Raw genomic sequence first — 17,210 nt, 5'->3', positions numbered from 1 at the left:
TTTTTCGTCGTACATATTATTGTTAACACACTAATTCAAGTTCAGTCTAGCGTGTAAATAATTAACAAAGACAAATGACGATCTCGAATTGTCTGAAATTTTTTCCTCCGTTACACACCAAGTCGATTTAGAATCAACGTTTCAATTTTATTTCGACGAAACGTCATAGTCAAATTTTCAATTTCCCACGCAGGATCGCAAGACAGTATCCTCAACGAGTGCATCGACTCGAGCTTCCGTTTTATCTTAAACGCATCTAATGGAAACGATTTCCACGGGATAGCGATTGAACGTGGTAGATTAGCGACGCGGCAGAGAGCACAATTTCCCGTACGTTATCCCAGCGTTTGCGCGAGCACGTTTTTGCAAATGCAAAACGAGACGTACAAGTATAATACGTACGATGAGGTGCAGCGAAAGTACCGAGCCATTATGCCCGCGGAGTATATAAGGCTCTGTCTAGAAAACGAAGCGGTTCAGTTAGTGGTTATACGCCACCACAAAACACACGCGAACTCAACGATGAATATTAAGGTAAGCGACTCCTATTTCCCGCAAACCTTAAAGACCCCCGTGAATTCTGGATCGATCGGAGGATCGATGTCTTGCGACTCGGTTGGCCATTGATAGCGGAAGAAAAAATTCGTGAAGACAGAATCAAATAATATTTCTAAAAGTGTCTTTCAAAATTAAATACTTTTTAGTACACTCTTGTGGTCTCAGGCTTCAAAATTGTACTTTGCGTAAAAATATTTCTGAGTGATCTAGTGCACAGTGATTGTAACTTATCTGATTTCGATAAATCAGGAAATGTTATTTAAAACAGAGTTTTATAGGTAAAAAGAGTCAGCGATCTCTAATAATATACATTTTGAATAATTCTTTTTTCCAATAAAATATAATAAAAAAGGTACCGAAAAGTCACTTACCATTTTATAGTCGAAGGCTTCATTCAGGAAGTGCGATTCCAATTCCAGCGCGCGCTATTCAAATATCACCTGACGCACACATACACACACACGCACGCACACCTATGGGAAACACAAATATTTATTGCAAAATATTAAACAGTAAGTTTGAGATAACGTTCAAGAGATATTCGAAAGAGATGCTCTCGTGTTCGCGGTTGAAGCGATACTGACAATTGACATCGAGATGTCATTGCTGTGGGTCTCGAAATTCATATACAAAAAATCTAGGGTAGGTAGAATAAGAAAGGGAAGTTAATCGCTGAGGATAATAGAGTTGGTTCCATTAGTAAACACGGTTATAAAACCAATTATACAGCTTCCCTCCCTTTCTTTTCTACGTTTTATATATATGCACGCAGAGTAATAGACAAAAAGGTTTAAAATGGTAATTTGCATATTACGAGTACTAGTAATTTCGTAGTGGATATTTTATTTCACATTAGTGACTCTCATCTACTCTAGGATTTTTTTTACTGTATACGAGATAGTTACTTTATAATTTATTGGTATGCGAGGCAAGCTTATGACCTGGGCACAGAGCAAAGCATACGTGCTCAGGCCTCAAGTTTGCCTGGTATATCCATACTTTATTTTACCTATTTCTTTCTTAAAACTTCTTTTCTTCGTTACACTGGGCGTCCTCTGAATTTTGAGACAATTAGAATAATGCTCAAACACCAAACTTCAGGAATGCCTAAACAATTCTATAAATCTCTTGGAATCGATATCCCAAACATGAGAACAATAAAATAAACAAAAAGAAAACACTTCATTAACACGTTAACTGCCATGTCACACATACGTGGATGACCATTTCTACGATTGTGAATAACAATAAGTTAGACAATTATGAATGATAGTAATATACAGAATTTTAGCGATAGTTAGTAAAAGAGGAAAAACACTTTAAGATAATTATTAAAATGAATCAAAAACATCATTTTTTAAAATTGGCGTCATTGCCAAAGTGATACAGTCTTTAGTGAAATTAAGCCGGCAGTCAACGTGTTAAAACACAAATCTATCCAGACATATAAATTACAAAACATTTCCAATACCTCAGTGTATCGAACAAACCCTTCAACTTAACTCACTTCTCAAGAACAGCCAATCCCAAGCATAATGAAAACCCAAAAAACTGAAAGACCGCTCTCCTCCTCAGATCGCCATCTTTTTGGTGGCACTAGCCACGCGAGCGAGCGTCGCGAAGGAGGCAAGTTCATCGGAAGATAAGAGCGTGTCGGACTCCCAGGCAGAGTCCACGGACAAAAAGACCGAGAAACGCGGTCTCCATGGCAGCTACGGCGACCTGGGCGGAGGTGGCGGCGACCTCGGTGGCGGCGGTGGCTCGAGCTACGATCACCAGGAGCACGTGAAGACGGTGACAGTGGTGAAGAAGGTCCCCGTCCCGTACGAGGTCACGAAGCACGTGCCCTACTTGGTGGAGAAGCACGTACCGTACGAGGTGAAGGTCGGCGTGCCGCAGCCTTACACAGTCGAGAAACATGTACCGTACCCGGTGAAGGTGTTCGTGAAGGTGCCAGTGCACGTGCCGCAGCCGTACACCGTGGAGAAGAAGATTCCGTACGAAGTCAAGGTACCAGTCGACAAGCCCTACGAGGTGAAGGTGCTGGTGCCCCAGCCATACACTGTCGAGAAGCACGTGCCGGTGCCAGTGAAGGTGCCGGTGCCCCAGCCCTACACCGTCGAGAAGCACGTGCCCTACCCAGTGAAGGTCAAAGTTCCAGTACCGCAGCCCTACCCCGTGGAGAAGCCAATCCCGTACGAAGTCAAAGTTCCAGTCGACAAGCCGTACCCTGTGAGCGTGCCCAAACCGTACCCTGTCACCGTGGAGAAGCCGTACCCTGTGCCTGTCGACAAGCCTGTGCCGTATGAGGTTAAGGTACCAGTCGACAAACCGTACCCCGTGCCAGTCGAGAAACCGTACCCTGTGCATGTCAAGGTCCCAATACCCCAGCCGTACCCTGTCCACAAACCTGTACCTGTATCTGTCCCCAAGCCTGTGCCCTACCCTGTCAAGGTACCCGTCGACAAGCCGTACATCGTTGAGAAAGAGGTACCTTACGCAGTGGAGAAAGAGGTGCCAGTACCAGTGAAGGTACCAGTGCCTGTCCCCGTGCACGATGAGCATGGCAGCAGCGGAGGCGGCGGCGGCTACGAGAGCATTGGCTTCGGCGATGGCGGTGGATACGGTGGATACTCGCATCATCGCTGATTTAGAGTAGGTGAAAGGTGATCGGACGGTCTCTTCGTTGTTTGTGTAGTCTTGATGGATCTCTGGCGATTGTCACTTCTCGGGGAACGTGAAACGGGGATGCACCGTCGATGTTATTCTTCTTTTGGATTATAGGTATTGAGGGAGATTCGTAATTTCGCGGGCCAGGAGATATCATGCTTTCCGACGAGCGTAACGTGTCTTTCAGATTTTTGTTATTTAAGCTATTGCTCGAGCTCTTGGTGACAGCGCTGGATAAAGTAACCTTGCACAGAATCGGTACGATATACTTTCGATGCACCGTGTTGTTTTAGAGATCCAAGCAGTGGACTTCGGAGCGTAGTCGATTTAGGAGTCTGGAATTCGGGAAGCTTCCACGTGGGAAGCGAAATTTTTGAAGTCCACTTTATCGATGAAGGGAAACTAACATCTTTCGAAATTTTCTACGATTGTTAGATTTTAATAAGATAGCGCACTTTTCAATGGTACTAAAAGATATGAGTATAAAATATGCTTTCGTGTAGTCACATTAACGCAAGATTTTAAACGCTGTGACTATCTTGCTGTTCCAAAGAAAACTCTAATGCCGGCGTCTAAGCGAGCTTTACGCACGTTCGTTAGCCGATGTTACGTAATTGTTGCTGCAAAATTACCGTCTTGCTGTAGCAGCGAATACTTGTACCTAATTTAAGTTAAGGTCTCCTCTTTTGTATCAAAGATTTTTAATAAATATTCATCTATCATGAACCGTGGTCTTTTAATTACTTTCTCAAACTCCCAAATTCCGAAATCTGACCTTTCAGAGCCCACAACAAAAATATCGACAATTATAATAATTTTGCACTAATTCATGATTAAATAAATAATTCGAGAATGCTTTAATCCGCTCCAAACTCCTTCAGTTTCTCTCTAAACCTTACCTATCATCACTACATAACAAATTACTTTGTCAAGCTCTGTGTTTCCTTAAACTGCCAACTAGTTTTCCACGCCACGTTTTCACGCTCCCAGTCAGCGTCTCTTAAAAATTTGTGCGCTAACGAGCCTCCACTTTCTCGTGACCGTGTCGGATCTGCCGGAAATCGCGTCCTCGCGCGAGTTTCACTTTTGCAAAATTGCTCCGCGTTTTCACGCCAGCAGTCAGCACCCTCGGCTGACTCCGATGAAAAGGGAAGAGAGATAAGGCGTTACGTAAGCGTCGCGGTTCTTTCACTCGGTCCCAAGGAGAACGAAAAAATGCCGAAACGTTCGCGCGAGCGTTAAGGAGGATTCGTAAGCAGTGATTCGCGCGAGCGTTCATTTCCGCATTCGCGTCACGGTCCAACAACATCGGCCCCGAGAACGGATGTCGAAGGCGTCTCGAGAAATCTCGAGTGAATAGCGGAAACGGAATCGGAACGGAGTGAGAGCAAGGCGTACACGCCAGATAGATCTAGCCAGTCGTTTCCTGGAGTACTTTCGAAGCTGACCGAATTTTAATCATTTCGTGGTCGTAATTAGGAACTTTGGATACGCGTCCAAGAAATCGTTTACTTTCTCCTTTGCTGGCTACACGGATACGCGAACTTGAACGTATGAGAGTCTAGAAACTAGAGGAATTTTATTGGGATTTGATAGCATCCATTTCATGTCGTTTGAATTTCTAATTTTCGCTAGTGTTTGGAAGGAATTCAATTTAACATGGAGATATTTATATTAGTGTACTAATGAATTAAAATTAGGTGATGTTAGAGGCAACGGAATAATTAACAGTTGTTAAAATGGAGACAATATTCAACCAAAAAATTGAATCTCAACTCTGAAATCTGTCGAATTTCATTGCAACTAGTCTTTAACTCATCCTACAAATAATGTCACTGAGAATTATTTTATTTCCAAGAAAATAAATGTTTACAGTGATCTGGAATGATTGATATGCAGACCACTCTTTTTCTACAATCTTTCATTTTTTAGATAATTTTTCAACCCCTTTTTAACTCATTCTTACATAACTGACAATGAGCTAAAATGTGAAACGATAACGACATTACTCGTAATCAGATGGCAAAACCTGATATGTCAGTGTTTTTAAAACAGTGAACTCATCGAATTTATCGAATTTTAAAATCGCTGTACCGAAAAATTAGAAAATCATGACATATCATTTGAATGCAGGTTTGTGGAGAAAAAAGTCGATTTCAGTTTCTTCAAATTTGAATTTCTAGCAAGTAGCAAACGATTAACCGACAGCAATATCAATCAATATTAACCATTCTTTTTTCGTTATGTAAAAAGTTATGCGATACGGGAACTAAGAATTACAACGTACACATAACCACGACTTAAAACGCGAAAGTCTGCGCGTAGCTCGTCTTACTAGACGATGGGCGAGCGGCCGCTTTTGTGAAAGTGAAAAAAATCGCGACGATTCTGCCATGCGTGAATTATAGCCGTGCGCGTAGTATCGACTCCTTCCTGCATCGAGATTCCGTGTTCTTCCGGTTTTCTATTGGTGCTTCGGTAATAAGAGGAAAGTTCCCTCGTCCTTTTCCTTTATTGCCTGTCGCTGGAACTTTATGACGAATGGTGCTATCGAAAGCTGGTTTATCTTTATCCTCGACTGACCACTCTACGTTTATATCAAGTCTACCAGAGTATGTCAATTGACTCTCGGTGCATTTTCACTAGGACCGATGATGAAAGTTATTTGAAAAGTGACGTTCAGTACGATGTGCTCAAGTATTATAGACATTATAAGCGTCACGGTAGACTTGTAGGAGTTACATTATGCAATTTGTAATCAAGGTTGTGCGACTGATATAATGAATATGTAAAGTTACTTCATTGAAAAATAATAAACTATATTTAGTACACTAAAGTTGAATAATTGACAAGATATCTTATCTTAATCTATGTGAGCACAAATGTCGCTGACCATATTCTGATTTAATTTTACTTTGCTCTACTTTTGTCCTGCTTTTATATCTGCTTTCAGAACAATCAATTACACAAGGAATAATTCCAGGAAAAAGTATTTCATTGCCAGTCCACGTATACCTCGGAGCGACAGCAATTTGTGATCCTACATTTATTTCAGTAAAACAGAGTACAGTAGTTTCTCAACTGAATTGCAGTGAAAGCAGGCTACGTTATGAACGATGTTGCTCCCAGGTTCAGAACGATCGTCGGAGCTGTTTACATCGTTTTTTTTTTCGGCGTGTCTTGCTTAGAGCAAACATGGTTTGTCCACCTGTTTGTAACTATCAGACAACATTTACCAGTAAGAAATTCTTTCCGGCACTTGAGCGTCAATAAAGTCGATCGCACGTTTTCTATTTACCGGAAGAACGTAGTAAAAAGAATACTCTGGCTCTTAGCCATCGGAAGGATTTGGAAATTCACTCTCACTCTCACAGGATTAATGTATTACGTTTTATTTCTGGAAAAGTGAGCGAAATCAGTTTTGTTTTTCCTTAAGGGGTGAGTCGTTGCGATTGAACGCGAATAAATTTTTCATGAAATGTTTGTTTGAGTATCGGTGTTGAAAACTGCACGATAATTTTAAAGGTCTGCAGAAGTTTCATAGAAAAATGTAAAAGTTATGCAATACTTGTTTCTATTAAATCATATATAAAAAAAATGATATTGCTACTAAATATAAAACAAGAAACTAACTCGACTAATTGAATTACATCGGCAATTTTTGTATCCTACCTCTACTTTCATTATTCATTTTTGTCAAGGTGAAACCTTTTTCCTTTCATTTCTTCAATCATTCGATCTCACAAGCCACTTGTTCATTCACAGTTATTGTACCTTTCACACAAAAATAAGTACAAGTTGCATAACAACGTTAAACCACTTCTCATAAAAAGTAACAGGCAAAAAGCTGTATCAAACATTCCCAGCGCGAATTTCAAAAATCAATTCTATCTTCTTAACAAAGTCGACTCTAGGTTCATCAAGATCTGAATATTACAGATCCTAACGCTTCTTTCATCCCCCCTCTCCCAGGTGGCCAACTAAAACGTCTCCGTTATCAGCGTCGAAATTGAAACAGGACAATGTCGAGCGAAATCGCGGCGATGGCGATGAAAGGAGCATCCAGGAGTTTCCGTGACGGGGAGATCTGAATCGCGTAAATTCAGAGGCTGAAACCCATTATCGAGTTTCCCCCGCGGCATCCATCCATCCGTTCGTCCATCCCCCTTCATCCCCGTTCGCAGGTTCGCTCGGAACGAGGGAGGAGCCTTTTATCCAATGCTGCGGGTGTCGGTGCGCGACTGTGAAGCGAAGGCAATTATCGTAGCGAAACTTGAACGTGGCGGCTTCGAGGTTGGCCGACGCCACCGAGACTCGACTCGGTGTGGGAGTGAGTGTTTGGCGTCTGATACGAGACGGGTCAGGTCCCGGGGGATTCTCAGGGACTCAAACGGGACTATCCCGACGCTCTCTAGTCGCAGTTAATTACGGAGTCCTCCTCGTTCTCCTTCTACTCCATTTCCCTTAGACTGGCTCCTCCTTGAACCCGTATCACCATCTGAGCCTTCCTCCACGATTGTTGGACGTTGACCTTTCCCGCGAGCCCTCCCTCATCTTTTCCCTCATTCTTAACGTTTAATGGACGATTACTTTTCTACGGTCGTTTTCACTTTCTCGGTGGTTTTTAGAGGTTTTAACGTTTTACTACTGCAGGAGGCAGGGTTGGAGGCTAGGGAATATTCACTAGCAATAAAAACACTTCTCTTATCGATAATAGTATCTGCTATGGTTAATATTTCTTCATAAAAAATTAAGATCAATAATTATACAAATATGCACTGATAAATTGTATTCTTCTTTATCTTTAAATTTTCTGGTAACACTCTAACTTTTTCTATCATTCTGCAATGAAGCACAGTCATCAAGCACGATTTTTTAAATCGAGTTTAAATATAGGATGCACACACGCGCGTATAAGTGGTTCGAACAATCAGTGGACGGCAGAGGATCCCCTGTGGGAATCCGAGCGAGCGAATCGTGGCGGGATTGAACGCTTGAAATGGAATAATATCCAATAATCTGGCAGCTGAGAGAACGGGATAAAAAGGGACGTTTTATCGGAACATCGCAGTAACTGAGCGCGTTGCCCAACCATTTCCGCCCCAAGCTCGCTTTCGCCTGACTCCCTCGCCCCGCCGCAGTAGGCGAAATTAATTATTGATTTCGGATACGAGCATTCACAGCTCGAGGGCTTTTAATCGAAAACGAACCATCCGTCGCCATCCGTTTCCGTTCAAACGCGAAACGAACAACGACGCGGTCTAGAAGTCCCCTCTGTGTGGAATGCTATATCGCGACATGTCTTTCAGAGGAATACTGGCTCTGCAGATAAAACGGGGACACATACTTTTAAACACTTTTACTTTTTCTCTTTTTGAGAAAAATATTTACTGTATTTTTATTTCATTCAAACTTCTTGCCTTCGCGAGTATTCATCGATGGACAGTGTTCAATGTTAAGACTGTTTGTTAAAGTTTTTTAACCGATTGAAAAATGAATCGATATGATGAAAAGATTTGAAAAAGAAATGAAAATTTAAATACATTATTCGCATTTTTCTAACGGGTATTGTTCTATTTTGTGATTTTTTTACTTTTGGTACTGTGCACGTATGATATATAAGATTGCGATAAATGTTGTAAATTTCAAAAATAGAAACTTCATTCTTGGTAGCAAATATATTGTTTCCATAAAATTATAGAAACATTTTAAATTAATGTATGTAATTTAAAATGAAATCTATTTTTTGACATAAAAGCCCTGTATATATGCAACCTGCGCTTGTAATGCAGTGTTGCAATCGTATTGCCTACTTTAAGGGCAGGGCACAAACTTGAAAATCATAAGTTATCGATTTCGATTACATATTTGATAAATAGGATCAAAATTTACGGTAGATCTTAATAAAATAAATGCAAACTAATACAAAGAGATTTGAACATATACACATGTGCGTAAAATAAATACATACACGAACAAAAACTGATTAAAATAAACAATGTTAAATGAAAGGATAAAAAAAGTATAAGTATGTGTAACATCTGAAAAAAAGCAAATTCTAGGAATATGGTTTATTGTATGTTACCTTTGTTAATGTAGGAAAACAAGTGTAGGATAGGAAGTATGAACAGCAATAAATGAAATCTTCGGTATAGATATTCAGCCACTAACGGATATGGATGGGATAGGACCAGAGATAGTAGATCTTGATCTTATTGAATCTTCTTTCGATGACGGAAGATTATCAATTAACTAAATGAAAATGTGAAAAAGAACGACATTTTAAATAAAATGATATAATTGACAAAATTAAAGTAGAATTGTGCAATGTTATTTAGTTATGACAAAATGAAAATATGGAAACAGCTTTGAAAAATTTGAAGCTTTGGATTAGTACTAAGTTAGAAATCATATTTGGAATGCATGCATGAGAATGATAATTATTAGGAAGGACAAAGGATTCTTTACTATTAAAAGCGTTACTTATAGTTTACTATTTTCCTTCCACTTGAAAAAAACAATGAAAATATAAAACTGCTTATTGTGTAGAAATTACATATTGTTTTAGTGAAAAATTGTATGTATAATTTGCAGATATACAGTTTTCACATAGCACAGTTCTGCAGTTCAAAATTTTATGTACTGATATCAATAAAATCAACATATTTCTAAATCGAAAATTTTAAGCAATATCTTTAATCACCTCCTGTAATTCGGCTTTTGTAAACATATGAAACAGTTTTTCAGGTGTCATTGTCATTACTTCTATATTTGTATCATTTAACTTTTCTTCCATGACTTGCTTCAGTATAGTTAAGGCTGCCTTTATTGCTTCTTTGAGTGTCATAGACTGTAACAAAAAATTCAAAACACAAATTGCATAACAGTTTTTTCAATTCCTAATTTACCTTAAAAAGGAAGTTTCATAATCTAGTATTATGAAATTACAAGCCAAACCTTTACTTACAAACTAAAGAAATTAGAAATATTAAATTGAATCTTACCTTATGATACACTTCTTGAAGATTTTGTTGCGCACCTTCACTTCCAGAGCCAATAGCTTTTGCATCAAATTGAACAAATGTACCTGATGGATCCATGTGATACAATTGAGGCCCTTTCTCATCGATACCAGCAAACAACATTGCTACGCCAAATGGTCTAGACATAGCACTGCCATCATCATCGCTATCACCAAACTGTATAGCTAAATTGGAAACAGCCTGTGCTGTCGACTCCACAGACATTCTTTCATTGTACACAAACCAATGATTTTGACATTCTACTCTAGCACGATCAATCATTGTTCTAGAATCTGCAATCAATCCTGATGCAGCACATCCTATATGTTTATCAATTTCTACAATTTTCTCTAAGGTTGTAGGTTCCATCAATGTAGAGGTAATGCGCTTTTCTACAGCTAGCACTACACCTTCTGATGTTGCAATTCCAATGGCAGTAGATCCAAGTTTTATAGCTTCTATAGCATATTCAACTTGGAATAATCTCCCTTCTGGTGAGAAGGTATTAACACCATGGTCATACTCAGAACGTGTCAGAAACATCTGAAAATAAAAATGAATTTACTATTAAAATTTTGAACATGACTCAGTGTACATGTCTACTAAAATACTATCCGAATCTATGCCATCTAACTATCGTAACTATTGTTTGGCACTTGTTATCTTTAAGGCTAACATAAATTTTAAGGTTATACTACAATATACTCTGTACGAAAGCAATTATTGTTACTTTAACAATGGCATCAAACAATCATTTACTTCAAATATAACTATAATGCTTTCCTTGCGTTTAGGTCAATTCAAAAATAAATGAAATCATTGTCACGAACTTATAAAGAATGAGGTTAGTTTAGAATGACAAAGCAAAAGCAATAGATTTACTTTATAAACATATTGACACAAAACAATTTCTAAATCTAATATATTTCTTTAAAATTATAAACTTTTACCTTTTATGATACCTTTTTATTTCAATAAAAACTGCTTGAAAAATAGTTTAAGCCGACTTGACAAACGCTGGTCATGAAGTGACTTGAATTCAATGGCGGGGATAAATACAGTAGCGTATCTACGATTCTTCAGTCCCTAAATCTAGTTCAAAATTCGAACTAACGTAAATGTGAAATCACTTTCTAAAATTGAATAATGTTAAAAAGTTTAAGAATGATTTGCATAATCCAATATTAAACTATTTAGTTATGTATAAGAAGTTGCTCACGTTGAGAAATGGACTAAATTTTAAATATCATTTTGGAAAAAAATTATTCGTCCGCAATTTTAACATACTAGTATTCACATATTCATTAGTTAGATATATCGTAAATTGTTGTTAGTGGCTTGTTATGTTTTACTGAGTATTATTTGAATTTTGAAACGTAACAATTCTGACTGTTTGAATCGCGCCATCTTTCTTAGACCAGACCACGTGCGCCATCTACGTGGGGTCAATGGTATTAAAGCTTCCCCATGAATAAAATTTTGATCGTCGGAAATGTAATGAAAAGCGCGGCAATATTTAAAGACTAAATAAAAAGCAATTATTTTCTATTAAGCAGTTCATTAACAAATGACACTATTAATTATAAACTATGCCTTAAATAAGAGAAACTGTATTTAAGAAATTTATAAAATTTCATAAATTATTTCATTTTGCTAAATATCGTAAAATTTTGAAGCTATCTTCAGGCTACTTATTCGCTCATGCGTATTACAAACGTTGATGTTTCACTAAATTTCATACAGTTTCGCCTCTACAGGAATGCTCTGTATTTAATAGGTTATTTTTGCAGAGTAAACGTTTAGAAATGAATAGAACTCTCATTGAAACGAGACGAATATTGTATACTATACATTTTAAATTTATGATAACATAATGAACAGTAGAAATATTGATCTATTACCTAAGTTTGAATCTGCCTTATCCCAGCAAAACTGGGATAAATTATCGGATCTTCTTGATCCTAAACTGTTCAAGAATGTTGAATCAAAGTATGATTAAAAAAAAAGTATATCATAAATTTATGACAAAGAATCATTTTAATGGGTTGTATAATTTCAGGGAATTGATTTCATTTCCAATTTTAGCAAAAGTTGCTCAAATTCTTACAACAGAAGATTCTGATATTCCTACAACTATAAAAATTGCATGCTTAAAATGTTTAGGAAATTCATGTTTTAATGGCTACAAACATAAAGAATATACTGCAACTGATATTGAATGCGGACCGTATTGTCACAAATTATATTCCATTTTAGCTGCTTCTAATGAAAACTTGAGGGAATCGTCCAACTTATATTCATTTGATTCACATTTTCCATATGAAGGTGTTGTTGAATGGACTTCAAATTTTATTGTATCATATAAACATGATAATCATTTAGCAGAAGAAAAGTTAGAAATATTAAGATTAAGCATTCAATTTTTATGTAACTTTTTTACATTTGCATGCGAAGATAGCAACCTTTCAGAGCAATGTAGTATACTCAAATATTTAAATGATACTAATTTTAAAAGCATGATAATGTAAGTATTGTTCATGGGACACTTTAGTACATTACAATATAAAAGTAATATTATTCGCAATATATCTTTCATTTGCTAACAGAAATTTAACTCATTCTGAGCATATTCCACTTGTCAGAGCTTCGTGTATATTCATACACAATGTCTTAAAATCATACCAAGGAAAAATTTTCTCAGAATTAGAAAAGACACAGTTATGTTTGCAACTTTTGGAGCCCTTTAAACAAGGTTTTGAGAGTGCAAAAGAAGCTCTGATATTTCTGTTACATCAGCCAAATGTATTACAAAGTGCATATAATGGAAGAAAAGTTGAGGATATATTATGCTTCTTGGAGATACTCCAAAATAAAATTTTGGAAACAACATACAGCTCCGAAGAATATATTCTCCCAAAAGATGCGATTCAATTTTTAGCAGAAAGATTTTGCAGGAGAAGTGATTTAATTTTGGGAACACCAGACAAATTATTAGATGAGAATGAATCTATAGAAATTGTGTTCCTTGTTGATATTTTAGCTACGTTGACATCCAGATCATCTGAAGAATATAGTTTTCTAAGAAGCTACAAGAGTCTACTTATTAATTGCACCTGTAGGTAAACTGTTTTTCTAATAAACTTCTTTTAATATTTAGGAAATATTTACAAATGCCCCTTTTGCAGACCTGCTGAAAGCCATACAAATGATTGGGAAAACACAGAATAATTGCTTCACACCAATACAGAAGTTGAGCGACTTAGCGCCTACAGTGCAAGACGTTTCCACAAGCAATAATTCAAATATCCGCAATCAGCATACATTCCGTTTCAAAGGTGAACTAATACGAATCATTGGAAATATGACGTACAAAAGCAAAGAGAACCAAGACCTCGTAAGTAACAATCTTTTTGTTTTCTTATACTTATTAACAATTTATTATAAAACAATTTAGTCTAGGATAGAACTATGATAGAACACTTTTACTATTACACGAAGAACTCGTTTCGTTGGTTCTACTTGTGTTTCATGAGAAGTCCTTTGGAGACCATTGTCCCTAATGCTTTCCAGGGGACGTCTCATAAACGACTGGTCCAAGATAATCATCCTGGATCAGTTCATTCTAGGGGACAACCAAGGTTGTAGTCCAGGGAGTCCCCCAGAGCCTAAACTATTTGTCCTCATCGGTAGATTCAGAATGAGTCCTAAGCTTGGACTAGGCCTTGGTCTAGCCCTTGGTCTAACCCTTGGTCTAACCCTTGGTCTAACCCTTGGTCTAACTCTTGGACTAGTCTTCCAGAGGACGCAAAATTTCATAAAATAGTAAATCTAATATCATCCATGATGCAATCTTACTTTATCTTCTACCGATAAGTTAGACATCATCAAACCTTATGACAGGAGCTCCATAAAGTAGCGCTTGAAAATCGTAAGCGGCGATGATTCTAACTACAATGAAAAGTACAACAGATAAAAAAGGGGAAAAATCCCCGCACATAAAAATTTGACAATTCTAATCATCCATTAAACCACTTATTCTTCCAACAGTGTGTCTCTGTTCTCAGTTTCTTCCTCCTCCGCCCAACTCTTCATTTATCATTCACATCTGCGTAAGATTTTTTACGCCATAGATCATCCTTTGACACGCAAAAAGAAAGGAGAATACGAGCGTTAAGCCCGAAATAACTTTTCCATTGCTTGGTTTTTGTTGGTCCGTACATGTAAAGGGTTTCGAGTGATCGCTATTGCTCCTCATTGATTTCATCTCTCACGCGGCGGAGATGATACAAAAGAAAGAACGATCGTGCAGCTTGCGCTGTTCATCGAACAAAGGAAAATTAAGTATCCTGTCCGACTCGAAGACGCAGCAATTTAGTCGGCATCGGATACCACGTTAATATATTAGCGAGATCGAAGTACGGCCTCTTTCTGTTACATTCGAATAATTTTATTGGTCTGGGCCCACAGAATGCAGAAGCGTGAATACGAGGCCTCGCCTTTTTCCCTCCTCCTCCACCCTCCTGTTTCTTCCTTCTTCGGCGGAGGTGTCGAAGGTAATCGTGTTCTTAAATTTCATTCCGCAAACACAGGGCCCGTGCTTCGCGCGCAATTGTAAAACACGTATGTTCGCCTTCTGATTGGCCGTAAAATTACGCGACGCTTTCTCGTGTTACAATGTTAACGTAATCCTGTGTCTGCAGGGGAATCGATAACGGACATACTTGATAATGAAATTCGTACCTATAGACCGGTTTATGACAACCATTACGACCATCGTGTAAGGTAGATGCAGCCTCTGCAAAATTTCCCATAAGATTCTCCATTAGCAATTTCAATTTCGGTCGCACGATGACGGCGCTTTTCAATAAATAATATCGTTATCTCGACGGAATTCAATTACTTATATTCCTTTCGAATAAATTGAAGATTTGTTTCGCAGGAAGTTTAAACGAATACGATATACAGCTTATAGCTTATGTAAAATTTGGGGGAAAAATATATTCCATGTAGAAGTTTAATAATATTTTGAGAATGTAACAGTTTAACCAGAAATCATCAAAGGCATGAAGGAAATAATAACAGAGCATTTTTTAACATATTCGAGGCCACTGTATTTTACTAAGACTGTGCTTAGCGACCGATAACAGTCTTCTAAGTATAGAAATGACTCAAATGTATCCTCAGCTGATGAGGAGAGTCATTCCCTGACCCCAGGGGGTGGGTCATCGGTCTCCGATATGTTAAAAAGGAATTGTCTCATGAATAAAAAATTTATCAATTCTATTTTATGTTAGTCTTGTCTCAAATAACGTGGCAGTAGACAATAAAAGGATTCCCCATTTACCAGTATAAAAATTCTGAATGAATGATAACGAAGGGACATTCTGTCGCGTTACACCGTGTCTATTACATTTGTTGAACGTTTCACGTGACGACCATCTCGAGTCATTCGATATTATTTCTCCTGATAATGTTGCATTGCTCGTATCGAGAGAGAAAAAAGGGGTGTTTCCAGAGTTTATGCGCGGTGTCATTCGGTTTACGCGCAGCACCTTGCCAGTTTTATACGGCGTAATATCGTGATCGTTCGCTGGGTATGGCGCATAATTTCTCATATTATTGAACATTTTCAGCTCCGCGAAATGGACGCCATTCCTCTGCTTCTGGACTGCTGCAATATGGACGCGAGAAATCCCTGTAAGTTCGAGACTCGTTCCCCACGTATTTATTATATATTGTGATCGGCCACGTTCCCTCGTTCAATGATATTTTAACTAATTAATGCCGCGCGTTTCCTCGCGCGATTAAATGTTAACGTGCAGTTATAATCCAATGGACGATCCTCGCGCTGCGGAATTTATGCGAGGATAATCCCGCGAATCAAGACATCATACGGACTTGCACCAGGGTCGGTGTGGTGGAGAACAGCGTGCTACAGGAAATGGGATTGACGTTGCACGAGAACGAAGAAGGGAAGAAGATCGTGGTCGTGCCCCTGCCTCGTGACAAAAAGTAGAATTATTTATTGTAACTGTTCGACACGAAGTTTTATTACTTTCTGAATGGAAATAGAAAATAAATAATATTTGGATGTTTTTGTACGTGTGTAAGTTAAACTTGCTTTTTAACTGTTGGCGAGTTGCAGTTAATTCCTAGAACTATACCACTATTTATTTCCTATTTAACAGTGTTGCTTGTGTTCTTCGCTTTCTTCGGACGAGTTCACCGATCGGGCATGTAATTGCAACTCCTGTTAATTATTTTAGTATTTAGTACCGCGGTCGTATACTGATAGCTCACGGGATAAACTATCTGTGATTTCTTTATTGAGACTTAGGCGCAATAATTATTCGGGTTTAGCCGCATGTGCAAACATACCTCGGTCATGTGTCGACCGTAAAATAAGCCTACAATTATAGTACATGATAGGTACCATTACGTGAAATATGATATCGTATTGCATAAAGAGACATTATATCTGCATTCATGGTTGAGTGATTTACGATACAATATAAGCTGCCACGGGTTCACGGTCTATTAGCAGTTACTAATGCAGCTACACGACTCTGCGTTCAGCATCTATCATCGGAATCCACTTTGAGGGAAAATTTATTTTCCATGTTTGAACGTTATCTTGTGATATCTTACTTGAATCGGTGTCAAATTTCTACAAGATTTTTTCTAATATTAGACGGAGTAGAGTATGCTCAGTTTTCCATCTTCTAGCTTGTGGAAATCACAAATTTTCGTTTACTTTCATTGCAAGTTTTACTATTTTGACTCATTCATGAAAATATTAAGTGTATACATTATGTAAATTATTAAGAAATAGCGTGAGCACAGAATCAAACTTTTGAAGTTATATTATTTGGATGCCACACGAGTTACAATGCTCTTATTTCTAGTACATTATTTAATACCTATTTGAGTGTCACACTAAATTTGCTAACAATTCTATTA

At 38.0% G+C, this 17,210-nt stretch overlaps 3 protein-coding genes across 4 annotated transcripts; 2 read left to right on the top strand and 1 right to left on the bottom strand.

Annotated features, from left to right (window-relative positions):
• The first annotated feature begins 522 nt into the window (after positions 1-522).
• Positions 523-3,207, top strand: Vajk4. The gene is made up of 2 exons (XM_076378058.1): positions 523-534; positions 2,134-3,207. Exons 1-2 carry the CDS (start codon positions 523-525, stop codon positions 3,205-3,207), a joined length of 1,086 nt encoding a protein of 361 aa, XP_076234173.1.
• Positions 3,208-9,692: 6,485 nt separating this feature from the next.
• Prosalpha5 (proteasome alpha5 subunit) lies at positions 9,693-11,294 on the bottom strand. Of its 2 annotated transcripts, none has more exons than XM_076377983.1 (3): positions 11,201-11,294; positions 10,233-10,793; positions 9,693-10,078 (listed from the first exon to the last, which is right to left on the bottom strand). In XM_076377983.1, exons 2-3 carry the CDS (start codon positions 10,791-10,793, stop codon positions 9,911-9,913), a joined length of 729 nt encoding a protein of 242 aa, XP_076234098.1. In that variant the 5' UTR covers positions 11,201-11,294; the 3' UTR covers positions 9,693-9,910. The 2 variants fall into 2 exon arrangements, with proteins under 2 accessions (XP_076234098.1, XP_076234099.1); XM_076377984.1 differs by having other exon boundaries at positions 11,213-11,289.
• Positions 11,295-12,035: 741 nt separating this feature from the next.
• Positions 12,036-16,366, top strand: LOC143179048 (ataxin-10). The gene is made up of 6 exons (XM_076378040.1): positions 12,036-12,239; positions 12,310-12,774; positions 12,857-13,365; positions 13,436-13,644; positions 15,884-15,947; positions 16,073-16,366. The coding sequence occupies exons 1-6, from the start codon at positions 12,124-12,126 to the stop codon at positions 16,264-16,266; spliced, it is 1,557 nt and encodes a 518-aa protein (XP_076234155.1). The 5' UTR covers positions 12,036-12,123; the 3' UTR covers positions 16,267-16,366.
• The last annotated feature ends 844 nt before the right edge of the window (positions 16,367-17,210 follow it).

Source organism: Calliopsis andreniformis, chromosome 5, assembly GCF_051401765.1.
Source record: "Calliopsis andreniformis isolate RMS-2024a chromosome 5, iyCalAndr_principal, whole genome shotgun sequence".
In the NCBI taxonomy this organism is placed as follows: domain Eukaryota; kingdom Metazoa; phylum Arthropoda; class Insecta; order Hymenoptera; family Andrenidae; genus Calliopsis; species Calliopsis andreniformis.
The sequence above is the reverse complement of the archived record's forward strand: the minus strand, read 5'-3'. Positions and strand labels throughout refer to the sequence as shown.

What these genes read in the sequence shown, in the direction of transcription:
- LOC143179048 (XM_076378040.1), top strand. Translation starts at nt 12,124, where the DNA reads ATGAACAGTAGAAATATTGATCTATTACCTAAGTTTGAATCTGCCTTA. An exon ending in TTCAAGAATGTTGAATCAAA is followed by an intron (nt 12,240 to 12,309) that starts GTATGATTAAAA and finishes GTATAATTTCAG; the next exon opens with GGAATTGATTTCATTTCCAA. An exon ending in AATTTTAAAAGCATGATAAT is followed by an intron (nt 12,775 to 12,856) that starts GTAAGTATTGTT and finishes ATTTGCTAACAG; the next exon opens with AAATTTAACTCATTCTGAGC.
- Prosalpha5 (XM_076377983.1), bottom strand. Translation starts at nt 10,793, where the DNA reads ATGTTTCTGACACGTTCTGAGTATGACCATGGTGTTAATACCTTCTCA. An exon ending in TTCAAGAAGTGTATCATAAG is followed by an intron (nt 10,079 to 10,232) that starts GTAAGATTCAAT and finishes TTTTTGTTACAG; the next exon opens with TCTATGACACTCAAAGAAGC.